Source organism: Ranitomeya imitator, chromosome 2 (genome assembly GCF_032444005.1).
Source record: "Ranitomeya imitator isolate aRanImi1 chromosome 2, aRanImi1.pri, whole genome shotgun sequence".
Classification (NCBI taxonomy): domain Eukaryota; kingdom Metazoa; phylum Chordata; class Amphibia; order Anura; family Dendrobatidae; genus Ranitomeya; species Ranitomeya imitator.
This window is the reverse complement of record NC_091283.1, coordinates 783726325-783746616: the sequence shown is the minus strand read 5'-3', so window position 1 is coordinate 783746616 and position 20292 is coordinate 783726325. Positions and strand designations below refer to the sequence as shown.

The 20292-nt window shown below is 43.1% G+C and overlaps 1 protein-coding gene across 1 annotated transcript in view; it reads left to right on the top strand.

The window, feature by feature from the left end:
• Positions 1 to 12807, top strand: part of UBE2D1 (ubiquitin conjugating enzyme E2 D1) — a 43691-nt gene extending 30884 nt beyond the window's left edge. The window contains exons 2-7 of the mRNA XM_069753547.1: positions 425 to 488; positions 587 to 618; positions 1297 to 1374; positions 4721 to 4826; positions 8845 to 8938; positions 10488 to 12807. Of these exons, the coding sequence (XP_069609648.1) occupies positions 425 to 488; positions 587 to 618; positions 1297 to 1374; positions 4721 to 4826; positions 8845 to 8938; positions 10488 to 10536 (423 nt within the window). The 3' untranslated portion in view covers positions 10537 to 12807. The remainder of the gene's footprint in view (positions 1 to 424; positions 489 to 586; positions 619 to 1296; positions 1375 to 4720; positions 4827 to 8844; positions 8939 to 10487) is intronic.
• The last annotated feature ends 7485 nt before the right edge of the window (positions 12808 to 20292 follow it).

Genomic DNA, 20292 nt, shown 5'->3' with positions numbered 1-20292 from the left:
TACTGAAATGCTGCCGCAAACAAGCTCAAGATGGCCTGCCACTTTCCAGAAAAACGTATACATCTATAACTTTTTATTCTTTTTTTTCTTGTTTTAAATGACACTATTCCTCTTAATCTGGTGGGTTTTTTTCCCTGAGATATGGCTCCTTATTCCTTGTATGTAAATGTAGTCTTTGGTCAACTCTGTGTAGCCTTCAAGGAAACACCCATAGCATTTGTTCACACCCACTTGGCTACTAACAACACTACAGCAAAGAGAGGGCCTGATCCCAGGAATGGAGAGGCACAGACACAAAAAACACACCAGATTCAGCAGGACGGCAGCATTCAGATCTGGTAAAATTACGTTTATATAATGATATATGGCCCTTTTTTTTCCATTTTGATAAAACTTCTTTTTTTTTTCTTCTTCTGCCTTTTAGGAGTTAACCGACTTGCAGCGTGACCCTCCGGCTCAGTGCTCGGCAGGACCAGTCGGCGAAGACTGTAAGCTGGATAAAATTTGCAGTTCTTTTACCACTTTATTCTCTATGAAGTGTTATAATATTTCTAACTTTTTTTCCACTTTGTTTTGCATTTTGCAGTGTTTCACTGGCAGGCAACAATTATGGGACCTGTAAGTATACCATTCACTGATTTATCCCCGTTTATGGCTTTCAGGAATAAGAGCTTGTGCATAAATAGTGGTGCATGAACCGCATCGGGGGTCTGTAATTTAGTCCTTGGTGCCAGTGATTTTTTTATTTTTTTTAAAGATCTGTCCCCCAAAAGCAATGTTTGTAGGGGAGATATTTTTTTACCTAATGGATTATTGAGGTCAAAAGCTTGGGCTTTACATCCAAGTATAGAATTTGTTTTTTTATATGCCAGAACGGTTTTAATGAAAGGCAGATGTGATTTTAAAAAATGTAGTAATGTTATAGAGAATTATAGTAAGGTTTTTAAAGGAACGCCATAAGTTTAGTAAGTATGGGATGTGTACCTGCAGGATGCGCGGATCCCTCTCCCACCTCGCTGCATCGGTGCAGAGCCCTCCGGTCATGTCTGACAGCTCAGTAAATGGAGAATCCACATGATCTCTTGTCTAATCGTTCTCTTCTCTAGCTGTAACATAGAAATTAATAGACACACGGCATCTATCCATTTATTCACCACTACAGAACCGGATCGCTTAGTGATGCCCCTTCTCTGAAGATGGGGAGATAATTAATAAATGTCTTATAGAATACCGCTTTCGCTTGTGTGTCTGTTAGACTAATTATATGTTGATTCTTGTTTTTATTTTCCCCCATAGTCTGACAGTCCGTATCAGGGTGGGGTCTTCTATCTCACAATCCAGTTTCCTACAGATTATCCGTTCAAGCCACCAAAGGTATGAAAATGTGCTCAACACGGCAGAGTATATTGTGCTATATGGTTGTAGAGACAGAATCTAGTCTCCAGGGCCGTCACCGGAGTCTTTACACTTTGTTGCCCCTAGAGATGGTGTGAATAGATACACGTTGCCTGGTCCATTCACCACAACGGTAAACTCCATCTGCTGAACTAACGCCATGAGATCCCACTCTAAGGCTACGTTCACATTTGCGTTGCGTCGGGCGCAACCGCGGCGACACATGCGTCATGCGCCCCTATATTTAACATGGGGGGCGCATGGACATGCGTTGTGCTGCGTTTTGAGACGCATGCGTTTTTTTTGCCGCAAGCGTGGGGTGCAGGGAACGCAGCAAGTTGCATTTTTTTTTTGCATGCAAAAAAGGACGCGTGCGTCGCAAAACGCTGCGTTTTAGCGTGCGTTTTGTTAGCGTTGCGTCTCGGACGCAACATCGCACAACACAAATGTGAACGTAGCCTTAGCTGACAGCATCCGCGACTTTTCTTTTAACTGACATGACATGAACACCGAAGCTTCGATGATGACGTCGCACTAATCAATAGGAGAGCTAAGAGCTGGTTCTCATGGCTTTAATCCAGTGGCTCCAAGTTATTGATCTAGCTGGAGGACGAGGTCATGAGTATCGCTGTGCACCAATTCTAGCTGCCACTATTGTCTATATAGCAAGGAGAAAGGAATGGTAGCGGCACTCCAACTTGATAAAAAAAAATGCAAAAAAATGTATTTAAAGCATGTAGCCATATTTAAATTTTTATTTTTTTTTTGCAATTATCTGGTTAGAGTGCCTCTCCCATTCCTTTCTCGTTGTTGCTGTGCTCACCAGTGGAATCTGGCACCCACCGGTGTTCCACTGACTAGACCCAGCCTCATTTGGACGGATGTGTGGATCGCGTGGCAAGCTCCCATACCTCTCTCTCGTATTGTCTGTATAGCAGAGCTAGTCCTTGGGTAAGCAGGGTGGTACAGCCTCAGTGCAGAATATATGCCACAATCCCTGGATGTGTCATTAAAGGGGTAATTTGGCTCCCTCTATTGGGGATGAATGTGTGGCGGGTGACCTTACATCTAGACGTTGGCTCACGTGTGCGATTGGCAGGGCTCACACTTGCACCTTTCCCATTCTAGTGCTTCATAATGACTGGAGGAAGTGAAGCATTGTGTGTATCTGACATACGGGTGAATAAGGCACTAGCTTTCGGCTTATCTTTGGAGTGCTGCTTTCTTCTTCTGTATTGTCTGCTGGAATCAGAGGCTTGGAGTTCACCCCCGGAGTGTGTGCGTTTGATGTAACCGTAAACCTGTTCCTGACTGTCCATAAGTCAGGATCCCTGCAGAATGTTTACCTAGCGAGCCAAAATGTTTTGTCCTAGTCCTCCGGATTAGAGGACAACTCGACAGAATGTTGGACTGTATCGCCAAATATCTATTGTGTAAAGGAGTCCACTAACCAGGCTTTTTTGCTATTTAATTAGAGTTGCATGATGTAGGAGCAGAGACCTTGATTCCAGCAATGTGTCACTTACTGGTTTTTGTGCAGTTATTTTGATACAATCAGGTTGTCTCTGATGCAGATCTATCATTGCTCAGAATATTTACAAAAAGCTGTCCGTGGTTAGGTGGGGTTTTTAGCACAGCAGGAGGACTAGGAAACGCGAGACACCTAGTCCTGTAGTGATGATTTCCTACTGCTAAAACACTGAATGCATTGAAACAGCAAAACATCCCAGTAAGTGATACATCATTGATATTTGAGTCTCTGCCCTTCATCATGCTGCTCAGATTCCCTTCAAATGAATGTCCACTTTTGCACATATTAATTTATTTTTTTTATTCATTTGATTACTAAATGTAAAGTTAAGCAACCAACATTCTAAATAGTTTTCGTAAAGAAAGCGGGAGGAAAATGTTACATTTACTGAGTGTCTTTTAGGGCTTAATATAGCTGAATGCTTTGCTAAAAGGGTTAAAAATCCATCAGAGCGCCTGTTCAGTTTTGGAGGCCTTCCTCCCTTCTTCAGAGCTGGAGATGTCTGCAGGGAAAAGGGAGGGTGGGTGAGAAAGCATGCGCAGATTCAGAGAGGGCAGAGAATACAGGCTATATAAACGGAAGAAAGCACTTGAAGATATGAATACAATATATAGAACTAATGAAGTAAGCAGCACCCCAACATCCAGCCTGCATTACTGATGGGACATGTGCACAAAAGAAAAATCTGACACTTGGATAAAGGTACCTTCACACTGAACGATATCGCTAGCGATCCGTGACGTTGCAGCATCCTGGCTAGCGATATCGTTCAGTTTGACAGGCAGCAGCGATCAGGATCCTATTGTGATGTCGTTGGTCGCTGCAGAAAGTCCAGCACTTTGTTTCATCGCTGGACTCCCTGCAGACATCGCTGAATCGGTGTGTGTGACGCCGATTCAGCGATGTCTTCACTGGTAACCAGGGTAAACATCGGGTTACTAAGCGCAGGGCCGCGCTTAGTAACCCGATGTCTACCCTGGTTACCAGCGTTAAAGTAAAAAAACAACCACTACATACTTACCTTCCGCTGTCTGTCCCCGGCGCTCTGCTTCTCTGCACTGTGAGCGCCGGCCAGCCGGAAAGCAGAGCACAGCGGTGACATCACCGTTCTGCTTTCCGGCCGCTGTGCTTACACCGTGCAGGAAAGCAGAACGCCGGGGGACAGACAGCGGAATGTAAGTATGTAGTGTTTTTTATTTTTTTTTACTTTTACGCTGGTAACCAGGGTAAACATCGGGTTACTAAGCACGGCCCTGCGCTTAGTAACCTGATGTTTGCCCTGGTTACCGGCATCGTTGGTCGCTGGAGAGCTGTCTGTGTGATAGCTCTCCAGCGACCAAACAGCGACGCTGCAGCGATCGACATCGTTGTCGGTATCGCTGCAGCGTCGCTTAGTGTGACGGTACCTTAAGGCTACAAACTGTGGGTCAGGAAGTCTGAAAATGAAGGAAGGAATGACTGCACCAATGCAGTTAGACTTGGTGCAGTTTTTTAAACTATAGATAACCACTAACACATGTAGAACACTTTTGTCCATGTAAATGTTGTCCATAACATTTCAGCTTTATAGGCTCCCTTTTCCAAATGTCAATCATTGGGGATAAAATGCTCATTTTATGTACGTAGTTATCGGCTTTTTCATTCTACTATGTTCTGTAGAGCTAACTAAAGAGCTATGTTTTCACCCCCGTGCTCATATTGCAGGTCTGAGGTCGTACCTGTGGGTGCAAACTGAACAATTTATTCCCTATGTTGCGCTGATCATTTGTTTTTTGTTTTTTTGTTTTTTTTCAGGTGGCATTCACAACAAAAATCTATCATCCAAATATAAACAGTAATGGAAGTATTTGTCTTGATATTTTGAGGTCGCAGTGGTCCCCAGCCCTGACTATATCAAAAGGTAAATGACACAATGTGAGATCACCGGATTCATTGTCATGTCGGCCAAAAGAAGCCAAGCACCACTGCAGTTACCAGCACAGCTAAGGCTTCTTTCACACTAGCGTCGGGCTCGGCCCGTTGCAGTGCGTCGGGTCGAGGTTACCGACGCTAGCGTTGTCTCCGCCGCACAACGGGGGCAGCGGATGCTGCTTTTCAGCGCATCCGCTGCCCCATTGGGAGGTGGGGGCGGAGTTTCGGCCGCGCATGCGCGGTCGGAAAAGACGGTCCGTCGGCTGCAAGAAACGTTACATGGAACGTTTTTTTGCGGCCGACGGTCTGCCACAACACGGCGCAACCGTCACGCGACGGTTGCGACGTGTGGCAATGCGTCGCGTAATGTTAGTCAATGGAGGAAAAAACGCATCCTGCATACACTTTTGCAGGATGCGTTTTTTTTTCTGCAAAATGACGCATTGTGACGGATTGCAGTTAACGCTAGTGTGAAAGTAGCCTTAATTAATGCAACCACATCTATACATTTAGATAATGTAGCACCTTTACCTCTGCAGTTACAGTAAAATGGTAGATGGGAAGGAAACAATGGGAACGGAATCTCTGGAAAGTTGGTGCACTTGATCCGGTGGTGCTCCAGTGCATGAACTGTTGCGCAGAGGGCACCCTGATGCAAACCTTTCTCGGGCAAGGACTGTTTCTCCATTTGAGCTCATTATCGTCTGTATTGGAGGCAGTGCATGTAAACCACTCGTCCATGTGACATATTTTCCAAAATCTGATTCCCAAGCTGTCCAGGATGAGTGTTACATCAGAGATACTGTGTGTGCCAGAGGCCATATTGGGCTTCGAAGTGAAGGCTCTTACCTGGCAGGTGTGTGGTGGACTGAAGGGGATGCATAAATAATATATTGTTATATTAAAGGGGTTTCTGCCTCTGCTTTTTCTTCATACCCCCACTGATCACCGGCAGTGGCGAGCACACAATGCCACCAATCAGAATACCAAACGTTTAGTAGTGGCTCTGACTATTTTTGCAACTCCTTTCAGGTTGAAATGGGCTCAGCTTCAAACCTGTTCAGTACCAAGCACAGTCACAACACGATGTACAGATGTAGAAAGTGCGTAGCACTACCCGAAGGAGTCAGATGATCTGTGCAGGTGACAAGTGAGCCCTAGTAATGACCCACAAGTTTGTTTTTTTGGATTAATTTTTAATTGTGAAACATTTCAAGAATGCAGCTAAAACTGTGCGGCAGTTAGCCATTGTGGTGGGCAGTATATCCCACACTGGTCGTACTCAACATAGAATCTCTTTAGTGCACAAATTACCGTATGTACTCAAGTATAAGCCGAGATTTTCAGCCCCAAAAAATGGGCTGAAAGTGCCCCTCTCGGCTTATACTTGAGTCATGGTCGGTGGGTGAGGGGGAGCGACGACTGTCAAATACTCACCTGCTCCTGACGCGGTCCCTGGATGTCCTATGGTCCCGGCAGCTTCTTCCCCTGTTCAGCGGTCACATGGTACCACTCATTAAAGTAATGAATATGGACTCCACTCCCATAGGGGTGGAGCCGCAGATTCATTACTGTAATGAGTGGTACCATGTGACCACTCACTACAGGAAGAAGCTGCCAGAGATGTGGGACATGCAGGGACCGCGTCAGGAGCAGGTGAGTATTTCATATTCACCTTTCTGCGTTCCACCGACGCTCCGTCTTCTGCCTCCTCTGCACTGACTGTTCAGGTCAGAGGGCGCTATGAAGTATTAGGCTGTGTGCACACAATGCGGATCAGCACTGATTTACAGTACAATGTAAATCAATGTTTAAAAAAAAAAAAATTGTGCAGATGGTGCGGACAAATCAGTGCGAAATTGCTGCGGATTTAAAAGAAGTGCATGTCACTACTTTTGTGCGGATCTGCAGCGTTTCTGCACCCCTCCATGATAAAAATCCGCAGTGGCAAAAATGGCAGAAAATCCGCATCAATTCCGTACAAAATCCGCAGCTGTACCGAGGTGAGTATGTCATAATTATTTTTTTTCTTTCTTAGTGCAGCAGCATTATATGTGGCACAATGTTATGTGGAGCATCTATGGGGCCATAAAGAACTGCATGGAGCATTATATGGGGCATCTATGAGGCCATCATAAACTGTGTGGAGCATTATATGGGGCTCCTGATTCAATATGGATATTCAAAAACATTTAACCTACTGATGTCTCAATAAATTTTACTTTTATTGGTATCTATCTTTATTTTTGACATTTACCGGTGGCTGCTGCATTTTCCACCCTAGGCTTCTACTCGAGGAGTAAGTTTTCCCAGTTTTTTTGTTGCAAAATTAGGGGGTTCGGCTTATACTCGAGTATATACGGTACTAACTTTCCAAGTAAGGAAACGGGTGGCAATAAAACATGCTTGTCATCCTACTGAAAGACATTTGGGATGGGTACTGAATAAAGTGCTGTAGAAGGGAAATGCCCCAAAATGGATATCTCTATATAGAGATGCGTTTAGTGCATGTTCTACATACATACTCACTCACTCACTCACTTTTAAAGGCGCCATGAGCTAGAAAAACAAGTTTCATTTAGGACTGAGGGGATGTATCTCAGTGGACAATAGACCGTGACCTCATCCCCCACACCTGGGGCTGGTCACACCTCTTTTAGTTGGTCACATATAAGGGACAAGACCAGGTGGTTCTTGCTTTGCTGGATTCCTGGGACAAGGATAGACTTACACACATGGCTGAGTATACTAGGCCTCGGGGATAGCTGAGACACAGGTGGGAGGGCTGATATTGTATGTGTGACTTGGGTGATTTAGACAGGTAATTCAGGGTGGGTTTTTACTGTGATATTGTTATATTGTATACAGTAGTGAGATTACTCTATGAGAGTTGTGTGTGTGTATATATATATATATATATATATATATATATATATATATATAATTTTTTTTTTTTTATTATTAGTATGCATGTCGCCAGCTTGGGTATAAATATATATGTATGCTATAGACTGCATTCTGTAATGCTGTAGATAAGCCCCAATGTATCCTGAAAGATGAGAAAAAGACGTTAGATTATACTCACCCAGGGGCGGTACTGGTCTGGTTTTGGTCCGATGGACGTCACGGTCCGTTCCGGGGCCTCCCATCTTCTTACTATCACGTCCTCTTCTTGTCTTCACGCTGCAGCTCCGGCGCGGGCGTACTGATTTGCCCTGTTGAGGGCAGAGCAAAGTACTGCAGTGTGCAGGCACCAGGAAAGGTCAGAGGCCTAGCACCTGCGCACTGCAGTACTTGGCTCTGCCCTCAACAGGACAGACAAAGTACGCCTGCGCCGCAGCATGAAGACAAGAAGAGGACGTCATCCTATGAAGATGGGAGGCCCCGGACTGGACCGCAACTCCCTTCGGATTGGACTGCCCGCCCAGGTGAGTATAATCGAACTTTTTTTTTCTTATCTTTCAGGATACATCGGGGGCTTATCTACAGCATTCCAGAATGCTGTAGATAAGCCCCTGATGCCGGTGGTCTTGGCTCACCTTCGATTTTGGGGGTGACAGGTTCCCTTTAATTTCTAAATCCATATGCCTTTTCTCTTTTTATACATTTGCTGTGGTTTTGGCATGCTAGATTTGCCTCTTGTGCATGTAAAGTTTAGTGTTGGGGAAAAAAAAAATCCTATTTTATAGAATCAGGTTTTGGCACAAAAAAAGCAGAAAAACTTGCAGGTTTTTTTTTTTTTTTTTTAACCCCCTTTCTTTCGTGACAAACACTGAAAAAACGCTGTCATGCTCCATTGTGCAAAAAACAAAAACACTCAAACACAAAATCCTGATGACAAGATGACAAAAAAAAAGCTGTGCACATGAGATTTCTGAAACCTCACTTTGCTGGTACTGTAAAATAAAGCTAAAAATTTGCGGGAAAAAAAAGCTTAATTGCCTAGTGTGAACTTGGCCTTAATGCAATACTTGTGTTCTCCAACTTGTTTTTTTTTTATTTTCCAGTGTTGTTGTCTATATGCTCCCTACTTTGTGATCCCAATCCAGATGATCCTTTAGTACCAGATATTGCACAGATCTACAAGACAGACAAGGAAAAGTAAGTTTTAATTCAGTGACATTTTGTAACCATCCCCATCAGACACTTTACAATTGGAATATGGCCTAAAGATGTTTTTAGTTGCTTTGTCTTGGGTTTTTCCACCAAGGGTATGTGCAAGATGGATTCCTCCTAAAAATCTGTTTATTAAAAAAAAAAAAAGTTGTACATATTTTAGCCACATTAGAATTAAAATTTTCTTTTTAGCCTGAGATCCCAAACACTGACCTGACGGCACCATACTTAAAGGGATTGTCCACTGCTTTTTCTATTGAGTAAAACAAAAAAGCAGTACTACCCAAAAGTAACAATGTACACTAATCTACAGCTTCCCAGATGTTTCTCTCATACCTATTTGTCCACAACCAGTCTCCTCGCTTCCTCTTCTTGCAGATGGCTGTTCTGCTGCCAATGATTAGCTGCAGCAGTCTCATGTCTGTACAACAGGAGGAGGATCTTATTCCCATAAACAGCACTTGTAGATATTGTCCATCCTATGGGCAGATAATAATTGCTGGGGTTTTGGCTGCTCACACCTCTACTGATATTAAAAAAGGAGGTCCAATGTCACCTGGTGGATTAAGTGATCCTATAGACCGTGAATGGAGCAGTAGGTGCGCATGCGTACTACCTCTCCATCAAAATGCTGACTTTTGGGACACTCTCCCTCATGAGGGATGGAACTTTTAGCAGGCAAAACCCCAGCAATCATAAAGTCATCATCCATCCTGTGGATATGTAATATGTTTTATAAAAAAACCACTATAGTAAATAATCAATGTATAACATATATTATAGTTGGGCATGGCCCTGATAAAATAGAAAAGCCTATACTCCCCTCCTTTGTCGGCACTCGCGGTCCCGAGGTTTTCGTGTGGTTGTATGACACGTGACCCCACCGCCCAGTCAGCATGGTCCCCACCTTCCGACAAATTGAACATGTAGAGGAAGTGCGGTCTACAGCTGCTCTCGGATTTCCGCTTCGTGTTCATTTTAATATGAAGGCGGGGACAGTGGCTCCAGCACTGATTGGGCGCTGGGTACCATATGTCATACAGCTGCACAAGGGCCCTGGGACCACGAGTGCCGACACCGCAGGAACGACGCTGGCATGGGAGGAGAGTATAAGGTTGTGTATTTTTTTTTAATTTTATCGTGGGTAATGAATAGGGGTTGTACAAGTAGTGGGCAACGCCTTTAAGAACCTTAAAGTGAAGCGACAAATCATAGAAAGAGGACATCACAATATAGGTGATACAGTTTCCATAGCATAGCAACATATTGCCCAATAAAGGTATGGGAAAAATATAAGTGGCTAGTAGAGCACAATAAATTGTCAGGTATAAAAGTATAATGGTCAAAACTGGAGTAACATGTGAAAAAGGGGGTTTAAATTGTGCAGTTACCTGTATCCATGTTCTGCTGGAATGGTGCCTGACCCCGACGTGAGTTTCGGCACTTGCCTTAGTTAGGGGGTGACTTATTTATTTTTTATTTATTTATTTATTTATTTTTTTTAAGATTTGTAAATCTTCTTTTCTCATTACAGATACAACAGAATAGCAAAAGACTGGACTCAGAGATACGCAGGCGTGTGAACCTGTAGTCCAGCGTACTGTACATTCTAGGTTTTTCAAGATTTGGGGCGCAGTTTACTGTTTCAGAGGCCGAAACAAAAAAAATCTTCTTTGAGTTTTAGACCTTTATGTACTTCTCCAGAAGTTCCAAAACTATGTATAAATATCAATTGTGGGAATCTCACTTTTTGCATTAGGGCCCAATAGACTGGCCACACAAAGTGTTAAAAGTTTCATATTGAGAGCAGCAGCAGACATGATTTGGGAGTATTTTCCTCGTGTTTTAGGCATTTTCTTTAGTGCAGAGTATTGTCTTTGGTCCTCGTCATCACCATGATCACGTTAGTCAACAAGTAAGATCCTCTTCTCCTGAATATAACACCTACAAAATGGAGTAATGTGGCCTTATCGCGTACACTGGAGAAATGCTATGAATGCTTGATCCTGCTAGATAAAATCCACTGGTGGGCACCACTCACAAATCTGCAGATCTGATATGTGGGACAGAGGACACCGCAGTATTTGGCTATGAGGACAATTTGCCGACATTCCACTCTATCCGCAGCTTCTTTTTGGAGCCATATATGTGGATTGTGTAGTATGCATGACCACAGCTGCTGCCTCTTTGAGATGTTTTTTTTGTGTCCAGTTTTGTAGGCCTTATTATTGGAAGTTTTAACACTTCAGGTGCCAATTCTAATGCCCCCTAATTGATAAATGTGAAAATCCTTTAAGTTACTGTTTCAAAGTGCCGATCATTTTGTATTTTTATTAGAGAAATTGATGTAGAATGATTCACTACCCAATGTACATGTTTTTTTTTGTCTGATCCCATTCCCAAGTCAAGTTTGCATTTGTTACATACTCGAAGCCCCTAGGACAATACATGAAAGGTTATGTACACTATTTTTTTTTATTTTTATTTTTTTCAATTTATATATACATGTCCCAATACATTGGAGTCCCAGCTTCTATGCAGACCTATGTGCTTCCTTGGCTATAAAATACAATGAAACCTCGTGTAGTCTGAGCCTGACGCCTACTCCCATGTGTCACCTACTTTTTGCTGAGAAACATTTGCTAGGTGAACCAGAAGTAGAGAAAAGATGAGACTGCGGGATCTGACTACACAGGGTTTGTTGTCTGTTACCGTGGCGTCACATAGAAGCTATAGACATTAACATAGTAGCTGGCTATTTGTATAAAAAATAAACTTTCCAGTTTTGATTCATAGTTGGTGCGATAAAAAAGGTGCTAAGGTGGATATTTCCTTTTAAAGACAATCTGACACCATCTAAGCAGCATAAAGTAGTGGCAGAGACACTTATTGCTATGTCATTTACTCTTTTTACTGTAGTTATGATAACACTGACTGCAGCTCTGCTACTCCTCTCAATGATGCGCTCCCTCTACGCAGACTGTATATTCATAAGCCCTGGCACTTATCACTGGCTGCTTTTTGCCTATGCAAAAAGCCGTCAATTATATGATGTGTATGGAGTTAAACACAGCTCCTCACTGAGAGGACTAACAGAGCTGCAGCAGATAAATTGGAGAATTCATCAAAACTACACCAAGAACCCCAGTAATCCCGGTGCTTTAATTGGGGTCTGTCCGTTTTTATGGTGCACTCAGATTGGGACGCATAAACCCGTCTTAAGAGTCCCTTTAAGAAACGTGAGTGAGTTGTTCACCTATTTCTGTAGTAAAATATCAATCTATGGGTACTTTAAATTTTCTGTACTTTGCAAAAGACATTTAATGCTGTTTTTAAGACACCTGTATTTCCGCATCTCCTAATGATACAAGCTTTGAGGACGTTGTCTGTGTTGAGATTTGGTTAGCTCACTATTTAATTTGTATTTTTTACTGTATAGTCTTAATTTAACTTTAAGTTAACTCATTTAGGTGTTTTTTTGTTTTATTTTTAAGCACTTCAAGGTGAAATTGTCTAAAAAGTTTAGACTCCTCGTGAAATTAAAGATGACAGATTTCTTAAAAACTTCAAATGATCTTTGCACTTATAATTCCCCATTCCCCCTACTTACAGGGGAGAGTTTATTCTTTCATTTTTTTTTTCATTATTTTGCTGCATATTTGACCAGTTTAATGCAATGGGAACACGAGTTGCACTGCTGAGAAGAATACATGTTTATCTTTGTGTTTCTAGCTCTTTTTGCATTTTTGTTTTTCTAGTTTGATTTTCATATGGACAATATAATACAGATCACAAATCTTTTACAAATCTTACTGTCGCTTTTTCCATACAAATAAAAGTGCATTTTCTACTAATTCTGATGTCTGTATTTTTTTTTTCCCCTTGAACTAGATTGACCTAGTTAACCCTTTCACCGCCAAGCCTGTTTGCACCTTCGTGACCAGGCAAGATTTTACAATTCTGACCAGTGTCACTGTGGTAACAACGATAGAACGCTTTAATGGATCCCAGTGATTCTGAGGGTTTTTTTTTTTTTTTTTTAATACACATTGTACTTCATCTTAATGATAAATTTAGGCTGATTTTTTATTTTTTTTGCATTAATTTGTGAAAATATCTGAATGTTGAAAATTTTGCCGTTTTTATGCCCTTAAATCAGATTGTCACACAACAGTTAATAACATTTACCACATGTTTACATCTGCATCATTAAAAATGTGGTGTTTTTTTTGTTAGGAAGTTAGAAGGATTAAAAGTTTATCAGCAATTTTTGACAGAATTTACAAAACCAATTTTTGTAGGGACCGCATCACATTTTGAGGGGTCTATGCGACAGAAAATACCCAAATTGACACCATTCTAAAAACTGGACCCCTCAAGGTGCTCAAAACAACATTTCATAAGTGTTAACTCTTCAGGTGCTTCATAGGAATTAAAGCTATGTGGACGGAAAAAATTAAATGTAAACGTTTTCACTCAAAAATGTGGAGCTTGGCACCAAATCTTTCATTTTACAATGGTAACAGGAGAAAATGGACCGTACAATTTGTTGTGCACTTTCTCCTCAGTATAGGGATACCCCATATGTAGTGGAAAAGTATTGCACAGTGCGCTATCTCACTTTTAGAGTGCAAAACTAGCTGGGCTCATTAGCAGATGTGGAAACCTCCCTTAAATGACTCCATTTTGGAAACGAGACCCCTCATGGAATTTATCTAGAGGTGTGACGAGCACCTTGAATCAGCAGGTGCTTCGCAGAAGTTTATAACTTTTGGTTTTGTCCACATTTTATCACAAGATAACCGGAGAAAATGGGGCCATACAACTTGTATACTGAAACCCCATTGTAGTTAAACGATTATTTGGGCATGCACGGCTCGGAACGGAAGGAGCTCCTACTGATTTCTGAAGCTCCGTTTCGGCTGGAATAGATTGCAGATGCCATGTCACATTTGAAGAGCTCCTGAGAGAAAAGCAGACGCCTCCACAAGTGATTCCATTTTGGAAACTACCCCGCTTGAGGAATTCATCTAGTGATGTAGTGAGCATTATTAATAGTGACCTCCGAGTATTTGTTATTGCTCAGGTAGTTTTCATCACCTCAGTTGCACGATTTACAGCTTCCAGATACGCTGAATACATGTGAGGAAAGCCTGTTTGTTAGGGAATTGCCACAGGTATTCAGCGTATCTGGAAGCCGTAAATCGTGCAACTAAGGCGATAAAAACTATCTCCGAGCAATAACAAATACCCGGAGATCACCCGAGTAACGAGTATACTCGCTCATCACTAATTATTAACCCCTTTCTGACATCGGACGTACTATCCCGTCCATGTGGGGTGGGCCCCTATGACCATGGACGGGATAGTACGTCCAGCGCGATCGGCGGCGCTCACGGGGGGAGCGCGGCCGGGTGTCAGCTGCCTATCGCAGCTGACATCCGGCACTATGTGCCAGGAGCGGTCACGGACCGCCCCGGCACATTAACCCCTGGCACACCGCGATCAAAGATGATCGCGATGTGCCAGCGGTGCAGGGAAGCACCGCGCAGGGAGGGGGCTCCCTGCGGGCTTCCCTGAGCCCCCCGCAGCAACGCGATGTGATCGTGTTGCTGCGAGGGTCTTACCTCCCTCCCTCCCTGCTCGAGCCCCGGATCCAAGATGGCCGCGGATCCGGGTCCTGCAGGGAGGGAGGTGGCTTCACAGAGCCTGCTCAGAGCAGGCACTGTGAAGCAGCCTGCACTTCTCTCAGATCAGTGATCTGACAGAGTGCTGTGCAAACTGTCAGATCACTGATCTGTGATGTCCCCCCCTGGGACAAAGTAAAAAAAAAAAAAAAAAATATTATTCCCATAAATACATTTCTTTATCTAAATAAAAAACAAAAACAAAAGTACACATATTTAGTATCGCCGGGTCCGTAACGGCCCGACCTATAAAACTGGCCCACTAGTTAACCCCTTCAGTAAACACCGTAAGAAAAAAAAAAAACGAGGCAAAAAACAACGCTTTATTATCATACCGCCGAACAAAAAGTGGAATAACACGCGATCAAAAAGACAGATATAAATAACCATGGTACCGCTGAAAACGTCATCTTGTCCCGCAAAAAACAAGCCGCCATACAGCATCATCAGCAAAAAAATAAAGTTATAGTCCTGAGAATAAAGCGATGCCAAAATTATTTTTTCTATAAAATAGTTTTTATCGTATAAAAGCGCCAAAACATAAAAAAAGATATAAATGAGGTGTCGCTGTATCCGTACTGACCCGAAGAATAAAACTGCTTTATCAATTTTACCAAACGCAGAACGGTATAAACGCCTCCCCCAAAAGAAATTCATGAATAGCTGGTTTTTGGTCATTCTGCCTCATAAAAATCGGAATAAAAAGCGATCAAAAAATATCACGTGCCCGAAAATGTTACCAATAAAAACATCAACTCGTCCCGCAAAAAACAAGACCTCACATGACTCTGTGGACCAAAATATAGAAAAATTATAGCTCTCAAAATGTGGTAACGCAAAAAATATTTTTTGCAATAAAAAGCGTTTTTCAGTGTGTGACGGCTGCCAATCATAAAAATCCGCTAAAAAACCCGCTATAAAAGTAAATCAAACCCCCCTTCATCATCCCCTTAGTTAGGGAAAAATTAAAAAAATGTATTTATTTCCATTTTCCGGCTAGGGTTAGGGCTAGGGCTACAGTTTGGGTTGGGGCTAAAGTTAGTTAGGGTTTAGATTACATTTACGGTTGGGATTAGGGTTAGGGGTGTGTCTGGGTTAGAGGTGTGGTTAGGGTTACTGTTGGGATTAGGGTTAGGGGTGTGTTTGGATTAGGGTTTCAGTCATAATTGTGGGGTTTCCACTGTTTAGGCACATCAGGGTCTCTCCAAACGCGACATGGCGTCCGATCTCAATTCCAGCCAATTTTGCGTTGAAAAAGTAAAACCGTGCTTCCCTTCCGAGCTCTCCCGTGTGCCCAAACGGGTTTACCCCAACATATGGGGTATCAGCGTACTCAGGACAAATAGGACAACAACTTTTGGGGTCCAATTTCTCCTGTTACCCTTGGGAAAATACAAAACTCGGGGCTAAAACATTTTTTGTGGGGGGAAAAAAAGATTTTTTATTTTCACGGCTCTGCGTTATAAACTGTAGTGAAACACTTGGGGGTTCAAAGTTCTCACAACACATCTAGATTAGTTCCCTGGGGGGTCTAGTTTCCAATATGGGGTCACTTGTGGGGGGTTTCTACTGTTTAGGTACATTAGGGGTTCTGCAAACGCAATGTGACGTCTGCAGACCATTCCATCTAAGTCTGCATTCCAAATGGCGCTCCTTCCCTTCTGAGCCCTTCCATGTGCCCAAACAGTGGTTCCCCCCACATATGGTGTATCATCGCACTCAGGACAAATTGGGCAACAAATTTTGGGGTCCAATTTCTCCTGTTACCCTCAGGAAAATACAAAACTGGGGGCTAAAAAAATAATTTTTGTGGGAAAAAAATTGTTTCATTTTTACGGCTCTAGATTATAAACTTCTGTGAAGCACTTGGTGGGTCAAAGTGCTCACCACACCTCTAGATAAGTTCCTTAGGGGGTCTACTTTCCAAAATGGTGTCATTTGTGGGGGGTTTCAATGTTTAGGCACATCAGTGGCTCTTCAAACGCAACATGGCGTTCTCTCAATTCCTGTCAATTTTGCTTTGAAAAGTCAAATGGCGCTCCTTCCCTTCCGAGCTCTCCCATCCGCCCAAACAGTGGTTTACCCCCACATATGGGGTATCAGCGTACTCAGGACAAATTGTACAACAACTTTTGGGGTCCAATTTCTTTTCTTACCCTTGGGGAAAATAAAAAATTGGGGGCGAAAAGATGATTTTTGTGAAAAAATATGATTTTTTATTTTTACGGTTCTACATTATAAACTTCTGTGAAGCACTTGGTGGGTCAAAGTGCTCACCACACCTCTAGATAAGTTCCTTAGGGGGTCTACTTTCCAAAATGGTGTCACTTGTGGGGGGTTTCAATGTTTAGCCACATCAGGGGCTCTCCAAACGAAACATGGCGTCCCATCTCAATTCCAGTCAATTTTGCATTGAAAAGTCAAATGGCACTCCTTCGCTTCCGAGCTCTGCCATGCGCCCAAACAGTGGTTTACCCCCACATGTGGGGTATTGGCATACTCAGGACAAATTGTACAACAATGTTTGGGGTCCATTTTCTCCTGTTACCCTTGGTAAAATAAAACAAATTGGAGCTGAATTAAATTTTTTGTGAAAAAGTTAAATGTTCATTTTTATTTAAACATTCAAAAAATTCCTGTGAAGCACCAGAAGGGTTAATAAACTTCTTGAATATGGTTTTGAGCACCTTGAGGGGTGTAGTTTTTAGAATGGTGTCACACTTGGGTATTTTCTATCATATAGACCCCTCAAAATGACTTCAAATGAGATGTGGTCCCTAAAATAAAATGGTGTTGTAGAAATGAGAAATTGCTGGTCAACTTTTAACCCTTATAACTCCCTAACAAAAAAAAATTTTGGTTCCAAAATTGTGCTGATGTAAAGTAGACATGTGGGAAATGTTACTTATTAAGTATTTTGTGTGACATATCTCTGTGATTTAATTGCATAAAAATTCAAAGTTGGAAAATTGCGAAATTTTCATAATTTTCGCCAAATTTCCGTTTTTTTCACAAATAAACGCAGGTACTATCAAAGAATTTACCATTGTCATGAAGTACAATATGTCACGAGAAAACAATGTCAGAATCACCAGGATCCATTGAAGCGTTCCAGAGTTATAACCTCATAAAGGGACAGTGGTCAGAATTGTAAAAATTGGCCCGGTCATTAACGTGCAAACCACCCTTGGGGGTAAAGGGGTTAACCTTCAGCCGATTCAGAATTGTATAATATTATGCTGAGTAAATTGAAAACTACCAGTTTTTTTTTTCCTCTAATAAAACGTTGTTTTGGTCACAAGTTTTTAATTTTCAAAAGGATAAGAGGAGAAAATGAATGGTGCAGTTTCTCCTGAGTGCGCCAATACCCCTTATGTGGCCGAAAATGACTTTTGAAGCACAAAACAGAAGCGCCATATTAGAGTTCAGATTTTGCTCAACTGGTTTGAGGGTGCCATGTCACATTCGCAGAGCCCCTGAGGGGCCAGAAAACTTGAATTCCCCCCCCACCCAAACTGACCACATTATGCAACCTATACCCTCCCCAATGAATCTATCTAGGGGTGCAGTGAGCATGTTGACTACATTTGTCTTACAGAATTTTATACCATTGGGCAGTGAATAGAGAATAACCACTAAAATGTTTTGGCCCCAAGCTTTTAATTTACTAGTTTTATCACTGATATATTTTAATGCTTTATACCGGTCAGTGCTGCACTGTCAGCAGCCTCATAGTCTAACGGGTGTCGTAGCTGGTTGACCCGGATGTCATTGAATTATTATGGCAAGGATTGGGCCCTTACGATGATATTGAGGGGGTGCCGATCTGAAGGTGAGAGGGATCACCCTCCCTCTCCCTGCCTTCTAAAATGGTGCAGTAGCTATCGATCGTGGCATTCAGGAGGTTAAACGGCCCGGGCAATGCGAGCGCTGTGCCTGGAGGTCGCAGCCTAGGCTGAGCTTTCTCTTAGGCCGGTTTCACACGTCAGTGGCTCCGGTACGTGAGGTGTCCGTTTCCTCACGTACCGGAGACACTGACTCACGTAGACACATTAAAATCAATGTGTCTCTACACATGTCAGCGTGTTTTCACGGACCGTGTGTCCGTTTGGAAAACACGGACCCATTAAAGTCAATGGGTCCGTGTAAAACACGGATGCAGTCCGTGTGCTGTGCAGGAGACGGCGCTACTGTAAGCGCTGTCCCCCCAGCTTGTGGTGCTGAAGCCCCATTCATTTCTTCTCTCCAGCAGCGTTCGCTGGTGAGAAGGAATGAAATCCTTTTTTTTTTTTTTTTTAAATTTGTTTTAAAAATAGTAAGTTCCCGGTAATCTCCCCCCTCCCGCCCCCTGTACGCCCACCCGCTGGCATTAAAATACTTACCCAGCTCCCTCGATGCTTCCATCCTCTCAGCGTCGCAGCTCTTCCTGTATGAGCGGTCACGTGGTGCCGCACATTAGTGATGAATATTCGGCTCCACCTCACATAGTGGTGGAGCCGCATATTCATCACTGTAATAAGCGGCACCACGTGACCGCTCATACAGGAAGAGCTGCGACGCTGAGAGGATGGAAGCATCGAGGGAGCTGGGTAAGTATTTTAATGCCAGCGGGTGGGCGTACAGGGGGTGGGAGGGGGGAGATTACCGGGAACTTCATTTTTACAAAAAAAAAAATTTTCATTCCTTCTCTCCAGCGAACGCTGCTGGAGAGAAAAAATGACTTCTGGATTCAGCACCCAAAGCAGGGGACAGCGCTTAACTCTAGCGCGGTCTCCTGCACGGTGCGTGTGGTACCCAGTCGGCACATGGCTGCCGCACGTGTGCCACACTGATGTGCCACGTGAGCGCACGGACACGGATAACTCCTGTACCGATTTTTTTTTTTTTTTTTTCTCTCCCCGGTACCGGAATTATCTGGACATGTGGGACAGGCCTTAAGCAGAATATCCGGGAAGCGATCATGCTGGCACTAGGCCTATGCCTGCATTATCACCATGACTTGACTAAAAGGGGTTTTCCCCATGAACAAAAGATCATTTTATTCACTAGATCTTGGAATAAAAATAAGTTCCACAATAGGAAGTGATTAAAAAATAATTTCCCTGTGCCAAGAGTCTTATAAATGTGCTCCTGCTGTGCACTGTGTAATGGCCGTGTCTGACCGTACAGGAACATGGGCTGATCATACCACAGCTCCTGGGCAGGAGAGGAAGCAAAAGAGTACACAGATGTTGATAACTGTGTGATTGTTTATCTTTATCTTTTTATATTTTTCTATTACTGATACCATTTTGGAGTACTTACAATCTCAGCGCTGAAATCTCGTCTCCCGAGATCTCCATCTGCGCATGTGCCGCCTCCTGGTGGCCATTTTACCAGAGTCCAGCTCCGCACAGGAAACCATAGGACTGCTGGGGGCTCTGGCCTTTCACAAAATGTCAGCAGAGCCCCCTGCAGCATCGGGGACACAGCGCAGCACCGCCACCGGCGTGCCTCACATCGGAACACCATCCCAGCCTGCGGCAACTTTCCACTCTTGCCTCCTCCAGCAGCGACCCTGGGACCTCGCTTCACTGCAGCCACCACCTCGGTAAGCAATAAGACGCATGGATTATAAGCACCACCTATTTATAAAAAAAAAAAACCTTTTTC